Source organism: Panicum virgatum, chromosome 3K, assembly GCF_016808335.1.
Source record: "Panicum virgatum strain AP13 chromosome 3K, P.virgatum_v5, whole genome shotgun sequence".
Lineage (NCBI taxonomy): Eukaryota > Viridiplantae > Streptophyta > Magnoliopsida > Poales > Poaceae > Panicum > Panicum virgatum.
The window spans coordinates 11,838,353-11,851,886 of NC_053138.1; the positions used below are offsets into that span (position 1 = coordinate 11,838,353).

Sequence of the window (13,534 nt, forward strand, 5' to 3'; positions counted from 1 at the left end):
TCGCTGCACGCCATTCAGTATTAGATACCCACGTGGAATGAAGTTCAGTGCATTTGAAAAGGTAGCTTAAAAAAGCATAAAAAATGAAAGTTCCACATGCGTTTCGTTTATTTTGGAGCACACACGAATTCAAGCACGTCACGCACTTGAAAAAAAAAAAGAATGATAAAAAGAACTGGAGCACGGAGCTCAACACGCTAAATTCTTCAGCTTGCAGCCTGGGACTTGTTCTCTGCTCAAAATCAAGTCCTTCAAATAATCTTCGGAAAGGGCATGCGATACATTCTACCCCGAGTCACAATAATCCATCGTTTTTGCTGGTCCGGTAACGATCCTACAAGGAAGTCACGCAGACACAGGGGCAGGGGAGTCAGCATTAGAAGCTAGCATCATTCGAAATTAATCAAGCACAATAATATTACAAACCTTGGTGATAACTTTCATCGGGTCTTCGATCTTATTTCAAGCACGCCAGCCGCCTCCTGATTGCATATTCCCATCCTGGCAGATCAAGCGGTGATCATAGATGATGTCAGAATTTATGCATGCAAATGAACAAGAAATAGAAAAGTGCATCTATAGGGATTTGCTGTTCAATAGTAAAATTTGTAAAAGGTGCATCATTAATTTGTGCCTAAACTTGCCGACTAAATTGTACGTATTCAGATACTCAAATGTGTGATTCCGAAACTTTAATTGTTTAGGTGGCACAACTGCACATAAATATAGGTATCAAAATGGCGGATTGCACTGGATGATGCATGTATCATCAATGGTTGGCTATCTAGAGGCTCTAAGCACTGCCAAAGCATTTTTTATCACTAAATTGTACCACATCCTGTCATAACTAAAAGTGTGTTCAAGTGACAGGTTGCTTTTTAAGGAAAACCAATGGAGCTCGTGGTCACTTTATTAAATGAAATGAAAACGAAAACTGGCGGTTACCTTGGTAACGGGTGTCTAGCCATTTCTCCTGGAGATGATCCAGAAGTTGCTGTAGGCTGGTGGGAAGCAACTTTATACCAGGGCAAGATCGAATACTGATGGGTACGCTTGAGGCCCATTCGGCAAGGATTGCAGGCTGCTGCAACTGTAAAGATGGAGGGCTTCCAGCGACGGGAGCCTTCCTAAGCAAGATTCCAGCGATTTCAATCCACGGCAATCGTCAATAACTAATGTTTGGAGGGCGTCCAGCTGTCCTGATAAGGAGGGAAGATTGCCGCACCCCGAAATCTTCAAGGTCTTGATGGATGGAGGAAGATTGGCAACCTCTGCCAAGCCACGGCAGTTCGATATCTTTAGCGATTCTAGGCATGGGATGAAGGAATGGTTTGCTGGTGATGACAGCTTCGGTACAGCTGTAAATGCCTTGGTCTCACTGCTGGACCCTGCAATTAATGATGGCGTATCCTCCTGCTGGCCGAATACGATGGACTCGAGATTACGGCAGTTCCAAATAAATAAGGCCTTGAGAGACGCCGGTAGGTTGGGAACCTCTACCAAAGATGCACATTCATCTATCAGTAGAGACTCCAGACGTGGCAGGAGTCCACTCCGTTCTGGCGGTGCAGATTGCTCAGAAGCTTCTTGTGTGCGTCCGGTCAGTTTCTTGCAGTACCAAACTTGTAACGTCCTCAAGGATACCAGGGGCTGGAACACTTTTTCTGGCCAGTACACAAGAGCATCACAATTCCAAATCTTTAAATCTACCAGCTGTGCAAAACATGCCCATAGCGCCAGTGCACTTGAGTGGGAAAACAAAAGGTTGTATTGCCTTAACACCATACGTGTCAGAGGGGATTCACGATCCCATTTCTCCTTGCTACGTACCAATTCACTTTAATTTTGATCAACCACAGATTCTGTTTCTTCGTCATCGGATATCAAATTCAGACTGGACAATGAAGCTATATATCTGCTAGCTGCTTGTAGGGATAATATTTGCTGGTTGGCTCCTTTTACTATTAATGCACTTAGCTTCGGTGCCTCAGGTAGAATTGTCAACTCTGGGCAACTCTCAATTATTAGTTTCTCAAGCCTATGAAATGTTAGATCTTCTCCTGGAGTTCCTTCACCTGCTTCCCATCTCTCAAGGTTTGCCAAATTAACTAATACTAGTTCCCTCAATGCTGGAAATGTAGAGCGGCACTCTGTCGCAACCCCTCCAAATGGTGGTTTAATAACTGATGCTTTCGGCAATGCATTAAGACTTTTACAATCCCTGATTAACAGCTTCTCAAGCCGAGGAAATATTACATGTTCTTCTACAGTTGCTTCATTTGCCTCCCATCGCTGAAACATCTCCAGGCCATGTAATTCCATTTCTCTCAATGCTGGAAATGCAGAGCACCACAAGGTGTCACCTCCTCCAGATGATTCTGTAATCAATGGCGCCATTGGCAATGAAACCAGACTTCTACATCCTTTGACTGATAACTTCTCAAGCAAAGGAAATACTGGATTTTCTCCTCGTACCCCTCTTGTCCCACCATGTCTCACAATTTGGCAGTCTATACAAGCAAAGAACTTTTAGAGCTGGTAACTGCCAAATCGCAGGAACCTTCTGGAGCTTTTTGCAATCGGATAACACAAGCTCCACTATGCCTTGCAACTCACTCATCCATGTTGGACAAGTGTCGCCATTGTAAGAATATATTCTCAGAACTTTCAGCCCACCATGAGGTTTCAGACCTTCCAGCACCTCTTTATCACAATTTTGTGCCTCCTTGTCATTATCAGTCCATCTTAATGTCAATCTGGCCAGTTTTTTCTTATTTTCAAGATTTCCCGCATATGCATCCGCTTCTTTTACATTTTCTAGCTGTGTTAACTCCAGCTGCCCACCAAGGTCGTCTAACCGCCTTAATTCTCCCACCTTACTACAACCAGAGCCAGCACCTGCTACAAAGCATGTAAGCGTCTGTAGGGAAGTGAGGTATCTAAGGTCAGTAGGCATGCCCTTTAAATTCCAACATTCGTGGGTGTAGAGGTGACGGAGGGCGGTCATATACTTCATTCCCTTTGGAAGTCGTTTAAGACTTCGACAATAAGAAAGGTTCAATGTTTGCAGATGATATAGGATACTTATGTCTTCAGGAAGTGAACTAATATCACTTTTTGAGAGATCAAGATACCTCAGGTGATGAAGACATTTGGGTTTTAGTAGTGAAGCTCGCTTGCTCCATAACTCTAAAGTTAATGCTCGTGCAGAACTATATTTTGATAAATGTTGTAAGTCTTTGTCTACTTTTTTCTCACATATTAGTGTTTGTATAACTGAAGACCCTTTCTCTAGGGAAGCATTTAGAAATGTATCTGGTTCATTGACAGACAATAATAAATGACGAGCTGAATATGGAAAATCCTCACTTTGACTTGGTTGTGCAGCTACAGCAGCACATTCTTTTCCCATAGAGTCTAGCGCAACATCATGCATAAGGTCATGGATCATACAAGTAACTCTAGAGATCCCTGCATCAGTGAACTCAAATGGGATCCCTTTCACATTTTGGAAAAATGACCTTGATGCCAACTCAATGAAAATATTTTTTCCTGAAATTTCAGGATGTTCTTCTCCTTGTTGCTCTGGGATAAAACCATTGGCCATCCATAATTGGATCAACATTTCCACATCAATCTCATAATCCTTAGGAAACATAGCACATAAAGCAAAGCATTGGCGCATATGTGATGGCAAGCAGTTGTAACTAAGCTTGAGTACTGGTAAGATTCCATTTCTATCATCACAAATCTTTTTTCTTCTTAACACATCCTTCCATTCACGCACGGTGGTCTTGGTACTTAACACAGAGCCCAATGCTGTAGCAGCTAAGGGAGAACCAGCACATCTGCGGCAACATCACCAACCATGTTAACTAGTTCACGAGGCCAATCCCTTTCTTGTTTTGAACTGAATGCTTTTGACTTGATAATTTCCTCAATGAATTTTTCATCCAAGCTTCCAAGTTCGTAGGATCCTTTACCTGTACCCATCATCAGTTTTTCCCACTTGTGTGCCTCATCACGGTTCCAGACATCATCCAATACGAGCAGGTACCTCTTCCCACTGATTGCATTTTGAAGCTTGTCCAATGCGGAATTTCCATTTGCTTGACAATCGTTCTCTTTAATTATTCTTTCAGTTAGAGAATCCACATCAAAGTTGTCAGAGACACACACCCAGAGCCGCAGTTGGAAATGGTTCTTAATCTCAGGGTCATTGTAAACAAGCTGTGCTAAGGTGGTCTTCCCCATCCCCCCCATGGCGACGATGGGAAAGATAGTGAGATTGACATTGCTGGCTGCATCAAGCAATGTCTTAACAACCTTGTGCTTTTCTTTATCTCTTGATCTGGTGGCAATTTTCATAGGGTCGTCGATGATATCAGCACTATTCTGCCGCAAGTAATTTATGGGCACCTGTGGGCCTGGTCGGAATTTGAACCTGAAGGCATTCATCTCTGCTATAAGGACATCAAGTTCTTGCAAAATGATACGGAGCTTGTTGCCCATCCTGTGAAGGAATGCAGCTCGGTTGTGAGAAGGGAAAAGCTTTATTACATCCATACCGAGATCCTTGTAGTGACCCTCCTTCTTGGCTTTGCGGCGGAGCGCCTCATACTTGAACTCATCCAAGACATCATTCGCCTGGTAGGCCACGTTTCGGACCTCCTCCAGCCAAGCTTTCGCCCCTTCTCTCTTGGCTGCCGCCTGCTCCTCGGCGTCAGCGATGACGTCCAGGATGGCCGGCAGCTTGCGCTCGAGGAGCTTGTGCTGCTTCTCCAAGCCCTCCATCACCCGGTACTGGTCCAGGAGGTAGCTGGAGGCCTTCTCCTTCACCATGGACACCAATCGCCCGACCACCATGGTGGCCAGTACCTCAGCCATCGGAACGCTTGGAGCAGGGAACTGGTGCGACGCTGGACTGGACAGGGGGATAACAATTGCTGGGTGGAGATGGTGGCGAAGCTAGACAATGGGTTGGGCTGAAGCTGCTTTCGGGGGGAATGGAGTGACCTTCAGGAAGCCATAGTGCATCTGGAGAATCTCCACGGCGTAGATGCAAGACTCCGAGTCTCCGAGAGTCGCAATGCGTGAAGCAGAGTACCAATAATTTCAGAATAGCAATAACTTCAGGAATGAATGCACGAGCAGTGTAAAACTGCCCTGACAGGCCCATGTAACTACCCAGCTGTCTTGTACGATGAAGCCATTAAATCCATGGACAGGGAACCTAAATCATTTTACCTCCTCACTAATCTCAAGAACTAAGAATCAGCACTTAATCAAATGAAATCGTTTAAGTGCAGCTCCATTTAGGTACAGAGCCAAAAACCCCAACCAGATCAGAGTTAAGAGCTTTATAGAAATCAAAGCTGGAGACAAGTAGACCGATGAAAACTTAAAAACTCTTGGAGGAGCTCATGGGCACGAAGGAATGACTATACACATCATATTTAGATCCCCAATTATGGGCCTAGAGCTCCTTCTTTTCCCGTTTCCTGTAAAAAGAGTAAAATTCATGACGGGTTTCTAAACTTGTCATGAGGTGTCATCGTGGTCTCTGAACTTCTAAAACACAAATTTTGGGTCCCTATTCTTGGATCGAGTTCGAGCAGCCATCCAAACCCACACCCGACCCGGTGTTTGAGCCGATGGGGCCGCCACCTGGACGAGTGGCTCGGCGCTGCCCGGCTAAAATAGCCCGTTCGGCTCGTCATCCCCCATTATCGCCGTCGCACCAGTCGTCCCCCATTATCGCCGCCGCGAAGAGCCGAACGGTGTGCCGGCCTCTGTTATCTTGAGACGGGGGTGGGCGCCTTGCACGATTCGCCACACACCGGCAGGTCTACTTCTGACTTCACTGGTCTGAGTCCAATTGGTATAAGATCATACACGCTTTCTTCAATGGTTCATTGGCGCACTTGATTGTCCAGTAGCGCAACCTCTGGCACCGGGCTTCCAATTTTTTAGATTATAGAAGAAATTTCGGCTTGATCATTCGCAAGCGGATGTCAATGACAACAACCAAATGAATTACAAGAATTTTTAGACTCTAAACCTCAAATGAGAAATTCCGCAATACAAAAAAAGCTATAAAATAAAGAAAGAAACCTAAAAGACTAAAGTTCAAATTTCTTTTTTGTTCCCGCTTCAAACTTGCAATGTTTTCACGCGTATCAATTCATCCCATCACTCGCTTGCTTACAAGCTTGATATCTGAATGATCTGTAGCTTATCCTTTTCACATAAACATCTGTTTGACGCAAGGGTAGGAGAAAATGCCAACATCGCCTCCAGGGAGGGAATGACACCAACCCATGCAATCAATGCCGACATCAGCACTACGCCAGATAAGAATTTAACAGAATGGTTTCCCGTATCACCCGACAATCATGGACAAAGCCTAAAAACACATCGACAAAGCTTCCAGCGAGAAAACTCCTGCAATATGCAGCACCATTGCCGGCCGGTATGACGCCGGCTGAGATTTCTTCCTATGCTCATCGAACCCTGTCCACACGCCAGCACAAGAGGGTCGGCCATCGTTGAAGCTGGCAACCGAACCAGCCCGGCTTCGCTACCACCGATCACCACGCCACCTGCCTGACCTTCATCGTGTCGTCCACCGTGTCCGCGGCGTCATCAGACCGGACGAGATGCGGCCAGGCCCCGTTCCGCCCACGCAGCCCACGCACGCGCGCAGGACCGCCGCTCCTGCTCCTCCTCAGCATCGGCCAGCACAGCCACCATCGACCGCAAGAGGCGATGGGCACGCATCCAGTCCTGCGGCTACCGGATCCGGCCATGTCGGCCACCACCAACTCCCATCGGCTACCGGATCCGGCCATGTCGGCCAACGAGGCCGCAACGCGTACTTCAGCCGGCACGGCCACCATTGGCCGCGAGAGGCAGTCCGGCCGCCACCAGATCCGGCCATGCCGGCCGCCACCAACGCCCGCCCACCAACGAGGCCGCGTCGCGGACTTCCTCTTGTGCGCAAGGAGCGGTGCCGCCATGATTGTCGCACTGGGCTTCCATGACCATTATGAACTCTGGACCTCAGCTGATCTTAGTCTTGATCTCATCTCTGTTGACCACCGCAGCATCTCCATACAACAATCATCCTAGGATTAGTACAGCACTTCCATGCAAACAAAAAGATCATCAAATCCATAATCACCAGGGCCGTACCGGTAAATTCGAGGGCCCTGTGCGAAACAATGGACTGGGCCCTAGTGGCCTAGTGCAGGATCGCGAATACCAAACGATAGCAGTCGGCAAGCACGATGTGCTGTGTGAAAGTACAAATGTTAGAAGTCACACGTGTGACTGGCAGTTAAATCATCACAAAAGGTCCAATAACTATTTTTTGTTCCGAAATAATTTCTTTTATTACTGGAACAATTGTTATTGTTTGAGCAACAAAAAAAATTTCCAAAAAAAAAGTTTGTTCTAGCAACGAAGCATTGAGAGGCCTAGTTTATTAGGCCGATTTTAGGTTCAAAACATGGAATCCTGGAGGTTGTGGTGCTGTGATAGGTCCACTCGAGATCACACACGTGACCCCAAGTAGCACCTATGTAAAAGGAAGTGACAAGTGATATGCTTACAACGATTTATCTTTTAGGAGCAATTTGGTTCATATTTTGCCACAAATTGGATCAACAATCAACTAAAATAAAATTTTTACATGTCTATATCTAATGTATATCTAATATTTTGGGGGGCCTTTAAATTTGGGGGCCCTGTGCGGTCACACGGCCCGCACGTGCCTAGATACGGGCCTGATAATCACTATGCATGGCGGGTCAGGCAGGCCACAGCACGCCAGTTCAACTTACAGCCAAAGGTCATCAGACCAGCACTCCGATGTATGGCTGTACCCGGTAAAGACTAAAACCGATAGCCAAAGGACAGTTAGACCAATAGTTAGTCACTTGGAAAAGTTAATGTGGTAAAGTGTAAACTCCAGCTAGGCTGGCTCCCAACTGCTGGTGCCGGCCCAGGAGTGCTGATCAGATCACTGGCCAGAATTTGGTTAGATGCCCAGAAACAAAATAAAAAATACAGTTATACCAACAAAGACAGAAATGCGAATCTAGATTTGAAATCGATGTCAATCACTCATCACAAGCATCTAGATGGACCATGGTATATATCCACAAGATTTCTCAGATCCCTGTCCAGCTAACCTGGATTTTCATTACCGGATCACCAGCCTTTTCATCTGTCTTCGCAATTATTATGAGAGAAGGGTCAAGTGAAGCCTATCATTGTGTTTACAACCATACTTGAATGGATGTCTGCTATCTTTTGTTCATACAATTGCAATACGGCATATGCTGATATTATTCCTCTCAGGCACCTCACCGGTAGACATTTTCACAATGAAAAAATCTAAATGCGTGTGGTTCAGTGTTTCTCTGGTTACTAATTGATTTGATTTGATCAGTTCAAGTGCCTAGCTACTGCAGTACAAATTCATATGTGCACACAGAATAAATGCAAATTAAGCTCAATCCTAACACAGGAACACAATTCTACTTTAGCTTCTCCTAATTAGTATAAAAATGGAACGCCTCAAAGGTGGCCAATTCAAACAGATGCTAAACCAATCACACAGGACAAAGGACATATTAGCTCCGGATCTACCACCAGAAGAAAGAACACAACGGCATTGCCACAGATCATTGGGCTACATTATTCACCAATCGAAACACCTAGGAATCTCAATTTCAAAAGATCATGTGTAGAACAACATTCCGCCCAAATTTCCTCCCAAAATCCAAACCTCACGGCAGCCTAGTCCTCGAGCTGCTTGAGCTCGGCCTTGAGCTGCTCCATCTTGAGCCCCATGGAGCGGCGGACCGCGTCGGCGTCGGCGGGCGGGAGGCGCGCCAGGAGCGCGTCGAACGCGGCGAGCGCTTCGTTGGCGGCGTCGCGCGCGACGGACGCCTCCTCGTCGAAGTAGACCGTCTCCTTGCTCTCCATGGCCGCCTCAATCTCCTCCCGCGCCTCCGCGAACTTGCGGTTCACCTCGTCCACGTCCTTGCCGTAGTCCGCCGCCGAGGAGGAGGAGGAGAAGGCGCGGCGGCTGCCGCTGGCCGGGAGCGCCGCCGCCGGGAGGGGTCGCCACTCCGCAAGCGCGGGCGCGGGCGCGGGCGCGGGCGTCGCCCTGGGTAGGGCTTGGCAGGCCGCCGCGTCGGGGCCGGTGCCTGCGGCCGGGCGGAGGAGGGCGGCGGCGGCGGCGGCGCGGAGGACCGCGCGAGGGTTTGGGCGCATCTTGCGTAGCGTGGTTTGTCTCGTGTTCCTGCCTGCCCCGTCCAGCTCTTTCGGACTCGGAGGGGGCTCTACCTACTTGGAATCACGGTTCGGAGGTGTCTACGAATGAGTAGACTGGCATCGGTATTGCTAGAGCAGCAAAATCTATTGTTCAAAAACAAAAAAAGAGCAGCAAAATCCAGCAACAGAAGAGAAATGTATGGAGCAGTAAAATGAAAAATACAGCCAATAAAGGAACGGAAGCCCAACTGGATTCTATCAGAGACCTGTTGAGAAGATAAGCGTGAAAAGGAAATGGTGAATCTGGTTGCAGCAGTTGAACAATAAAATGATTCTTCGCAGAACAAACTGCTAGGTTTCGAGATTCCACTATGAGGTCAGAAAATACTAGATCATGGCAACATCTGGAGTTGCAGCCGAATTTCTAAATCATAGTGAAAACTTGAGTTGGCAGGGTATCGCGTTGGAATCGACAAGAACCCTCTAGTTCTTCAGCTGAATTCAATGCCAGATCACATTTCAAAATGAACTTTGCTTTCTATGGTTCTGTCCTTCGTTTTCCTACCAAAGTTGATTCCTTGACATCTCTCCCCGATTGTTTTTCTTTCTTGTGCTGCATGATAAATAGTAAGCTGGTTAATGAGGCTGAGCAGCGTAGAAATGAGGGAGAACATAGGAGAATGGAGTACATCAGTGTCATGTGCAGAAAAGTCTGAAATCACTGCTAATGGCACCTAAGAAGCATTTTAGTTGAAAAGAAGCATGTAGTCCTGTAAAAGAAAATTGCTCCACAAAAAAATGTGATGAAATGCAGGGACCGTGTTAGAACCTAGAAGTGTGATAGTAGGTGTTGTTTTATGAAATCGGTAATTTGTCTTGTAAATGTCAACAGACATAAGACCTGTAAAATGATTGATAAGGAAGGTATTTCAGCTCAATACAGAAAACTAGTTGACAACTCATGTTTAACATTTCCTTTTTTGTGTTTTACTCATATAGCAGTTCAACCAGAAGTGAAGGACTGATCTAAGCAAAATAGAATCTGTTAAGAACTGAGGACTAGCATTTAGCCATAACAGGGTAGATTACAGTTTCTGCAGTATGACATGTTAATTTCACCTTATCTTTTGGTCCTTCCTTCTATTCATTATATTTTTCAGTATAGAATGAAATTCCAGTAGTTTAGCTAACAAATAGCACAGCCTTTGGAATCATTTATCATTTGCATAGTCCATAAGTAATGCACATATGATGAAATCTTTTTAAAAAGGGGATCTACCTCTGGAAGAAGACCTTCCGCAGACATAAGCTCATACAGTTTGCGCATGATTGTTTCTTCTTCTACCTGTATTAGATAACAGGCACAAATTATCATCTATACATCATCTTCTAGATGACAATCTTTATATAAAAGATCATGCTATCTAGGACCAAGCAGCACACCTGAAGTTTATGCAACTCGTGGGACATTGCTCTGTATGTTCCAATTAGTGCTTGATTTTGCCTCTCCAGATGCCTGCAGATCCCTTTATGTTACATAACGAGCTAAAGTTACAGTCCGTTTACTCCAAAAAGCCAAAAGGCTAGTTAAGAAAGTTTACTTGGACATTTCAGCTGAATGCTTTGGTTCCATTATCATCAAACAACTGGATACTCCTTCCTATAAAATATCCAAAATATCCATCAAACTATCCTTTCAAATCAGTTAAGTCCGGTAAAAAATATGCTAAGTCCAGTTAGCAGATTCTTCATGGTATGTAGTGTAATAAAATCTACAAGCGCATGCCACATGTAACATCAGGTTCTTTTTGTCTGAAGAGCGCATTGCAAAGATACTACCAATTTAAAAGGGTCGCCACATGCAAACTACTTCATGACACTGTTGTCGTCGTCCATTACTCAAGCTTGAAATTGAAAAAAAGGTCAAGAAGTTTGCAGTAAAAATCAATAAGTACTATTGGAAAATGACAGAACCAAACATATTTGTACAGTTCAACTGAAATTTGACGGCAAACATGACTAGACAAACGAGGAGTTCTTTGTTCAAGAAACAGGAAATCAAATATCCAACGAAGTTCAGCTAGCTTCAGTGTCGGTTAAGGTACAAGAAATTTGGCAAGACACACTTTCTAGTCTTCTAGAATCATAAAGAACGTTTTTGATACCTTGAATCGCTTCAGCAACTGAACAATCCTGACTAACCTGAAAATTTTCTTGCAATTGCTTGTCAGGACGAAGGGCAATAAAAAGCAAAGGTTTGGAGAGCGCTGAGGCGCTGACTTAACGGGGCAAATGGCCTCAACTGAACCCGAATTTTGTTTGGAAAATGATATAGGCGGTGTTTGGAGTACTATCTGGATTTAACTGCTGACAGAAAAGAAAAAAACCAATCATTAAAACAATCCATCATGGTGGCCTGCTGGGCTAAGGTTTCCTTACCAAGGAAAAGAAGAAATCAGTCAAAGCGGACGGATCCGCGCGGGGTGATGAAATCAGGCCAAGGCTCCAAGCGAACTGATCCGCACGGGGTACGATGGTGGCAGGAGGCCAGGAGCTAGGAGGAGCCGAGGAGTTAACACGATCCAACTTCTCTGACTTCATGAAGCGAAGTCACAAATAGAAACAGTGTTCTGAGTCTGGACAAACAGCGATCCCTACTTGTGATTCACTGCATCAGGTACTGTTCACGGAACACGGTAACATGTGCTGTTCACCGAACACTGTAGCATGGGTACTGTAGCGATCGATTCTATCCATCTCAGAGCGGACGGACCGCAGAGGCTCAAAAGTCACGGGAAAGCTGACAAGTCATGGAATCCCGATTGGAGTTAACAACCAGGTCGCCGCCGAGATTTGGGGGACGACAAAGGCAACGGGGCGAGACGATCAAATGCAGGAAAGGCCGGGATTTCACAAGTTTGTAGTGTGGCACAGTGGCCGAGCTGGCTAATCTCCGCCATTATCTAAGGCCCTGTTTTCAAATAAATCACCTACTTATAAGTTAGGTAATTTAAAACCAGTGACTTATAAGTCAAGAATGTTTGGTTGTTAAGTGACTTAAAATGTGTGGGCTATATGAGAAAAAGGGGACTTATAAGTTTTAAGTTGGGGTGGAGCTGTTTAAAATTTATAAGTTGAGATGACTTATAAATTAGAGTTATTTGACAAATTAAATCACTTTTTTTACTTTTTAACTTATAAGTAGGTGACTTATTTGGAACTAAACAAATGATAATGACTAAACAACCCATACCAGACCCACATATCTCTGCAAAAAAGATGTCTTAATTCCCTCAAAAAAGAAGAGGTCTTAATTCTATGCTAAACTGAAATTTGTAGTTCTTGTTCTGGGATGCTAAACTGTGGATATCTCTGCTCAGCAAGTTATAGGGAAAATTAAAATTTTGCCACCGTTACCAAAGTCACCCGCCCAGTTACCACTCTTACTCTGCACCTAACAAAATTGCTACCGCTACAGTTCCTGTCGGTGTCCGGACCTCGCGGTCTAGCACCAACTAGTAATGATGCTGCGTGTCCCAGTCCCTAAATGGTTGATGCAAGAGATAACACAATGACACCGGGTTTATCCTGATTTCGGCCAATGAGGCCGTACGTCCAGCGGGGGGAGGGAGCACTGTATTATCTTGCACCGGAGTGCCTGTAGTAGGGGGTACAAGCTTGAGCGGGAGAGGGAGTGAGGCTCCCAAGTCCCTGGGTGTGCTAGAGGCGATTAAGGCGAATGCCAATGTCGGGAGATGAGTGTGCGTGTGTGCAATTGAGCATTTTCGGCCTGTCTGGATCTATCTCGAGTGCGTGCGCTCCTCCCTCCCTTTATAGACTCAAGGAGGGAGGTTACATGCGTGAGATATCCCGAATCGGGGGGAATAGTTAGTAGCTCCTGTTGCGAGTGCTGTGAGGCATGGCGTCGTGTGTGGTCGTCGTCCTTGCGAGTCCTTCGACTGTGTCCAGGGCGTGTCCGTGTCCTGTGGCACCAGGCGTCAGTATGTCGGAGACTGCTGGGTGCGCAGTGCCTTGCGTCGGATGAGGTAGGGCGTCGAGGGTGCTAAAGACACCGGTCTTGCCCCGGTCAAGAGCCGTACCATGTTCGAGCCCGCCGAGGGCCCTGCAGAGGAGAAAAGTACACGGGGTAGGCGGCACAGTGGCAAGGTGGTGTCAGGCAAGTCCGCACAGGGCGCCGCAGACCTGCCCCGCGCCGGGAATAGCGGCACAGGGACCGGAACAGGCGGAC

At 46.0% G+C, this 13,534-nt stretch overlaps 4 protein-coding genes across 4 annotated transcripts; all 4 read right to left on the reverse strand.

Moving 5' to 3' along the window:
• Window positions 1-1,816, reverse strand: LOC120697605. The gene is made up of 3 exons (XM_039980883.1): window positions 946-1,816; window positions 427-501; window positions 1-334 (listed from the first exon to the last, which is right to left on the reverse strand). The coding sequence occupies exon 1, from the start codon at window positions 1,783-1,785 to the stop codon at window positions 1,018-1,020; it is 768 nt and encodes a 255-aa protein (XP_039836817.1). The 5' UTR covers window positions 1,786-1,816; the 3' UTR covers window positions 1-334; window positions 427-501; window positions 946-1,017.
• LOC120697604 (putative disease resistance protein RGA4) lies at window positions 1,695-5,027 on the reverse strand. Its single transcript, XM_039980882.1, has one exon. The coding sequence runs from the start codon at window positions 4,885-4,887 to the stop codon at window positions 3,829-3,831; it is 1,059 nt and encodes a 352-aa protein (XP_039836816.1). The 5' UTR covers window positions 4,888-5,027; the 3' UTR covers window positions 1,695-3,828.
• A 3,498-nt stretch (window positions 5,028-8,525) lies between these two features.
• On the reverse strand, window positions 8,526-9,419 carry LOC120697606. The gene has a single exon (XM_039980884.1). It carries the CDS (start codon window positions 9,283-9,285, stop codon window positions 8,806-8,808), a length of 480 nt encoding a protein of 159 aa, XP_039836818.1. The 5' UTR covers window positions 9,286-9,419; the 3' UTR covers window positions 8,526-8,805.
• Window positions 9,420-9,554: 135 nt separating this feature from the next.
• LOC120697607 lies at window positions 9,555-11,862 on the reverse strand. Its single transcript, XM_039980885.1, has 5 exons — window positions 11,725-11,862; window positions 10,887-10,945; window positions 10,729-10,801; window positions 10,565-10,630; window positions 9,555-9,898 (listed from the first exon to the last, which is right to left on the reverse strand). The coding sequence occupies exons 2-5, from the start codon at window positions 10,922-10,924 to the stop codon at window positions 9,824-9,826; spliced, it is 252 nt and encodes an 83-aa protein (XP_039836819.1). The 5' UTR covers window positions 10,925-10,945; window positions 11,725-11,862; the 3' UTR covers window positions 9,555-9,823.
• Between the last annotated feature and the right edge of the window lie 1,672 nt (window positions 11,863-13,534).

Bases quoted from the DNA above. Each gene is read 5' to 3' on its own strand.
- LOC120697605 (XM_039980883.1), bottom strand. From the start codon at position 1,785: ATGGTGTTAAGGCAATACAACCTTTTGTTTTCCCACTCAAGTGCACTG.
- LOC120697604 (XM_039980882.1), bottom strand. From the start codon at position 4,887: ATGGCTGAGGTACTGGCCACCATGGTGGTCGGGCGATTGGTGTCCATG.
- LOC120697606 (XM_039980884.1), bottom strand. From the start codon at position 9,285: ATGCGCCCAAACCCTCGCGCGGTCCTCCGCGCCGCCGCCGCCGCCGCC.
- LOC120697607 (XM_039980885.1), bottom strand. From the start codon at position 10,924: ATGATAATGGAACCAAAGCATTCAGCTGAAATGTCCAA. The intron at 10,802-10,886 runs GTAAACTTTCTT...AGGGATCTGCAG, and splicing joins CATTCAGCTGAAATGTCCAA to GCATCTGGAGAGGCAAAATC. The intron at 9,899-10,564 runs GTAGATCCCCTT...TTTATCATGCAG, and splicing joins CGGAAGGTCTTCTTCCAGAG to CACAAGAAAGAAAAACAATC.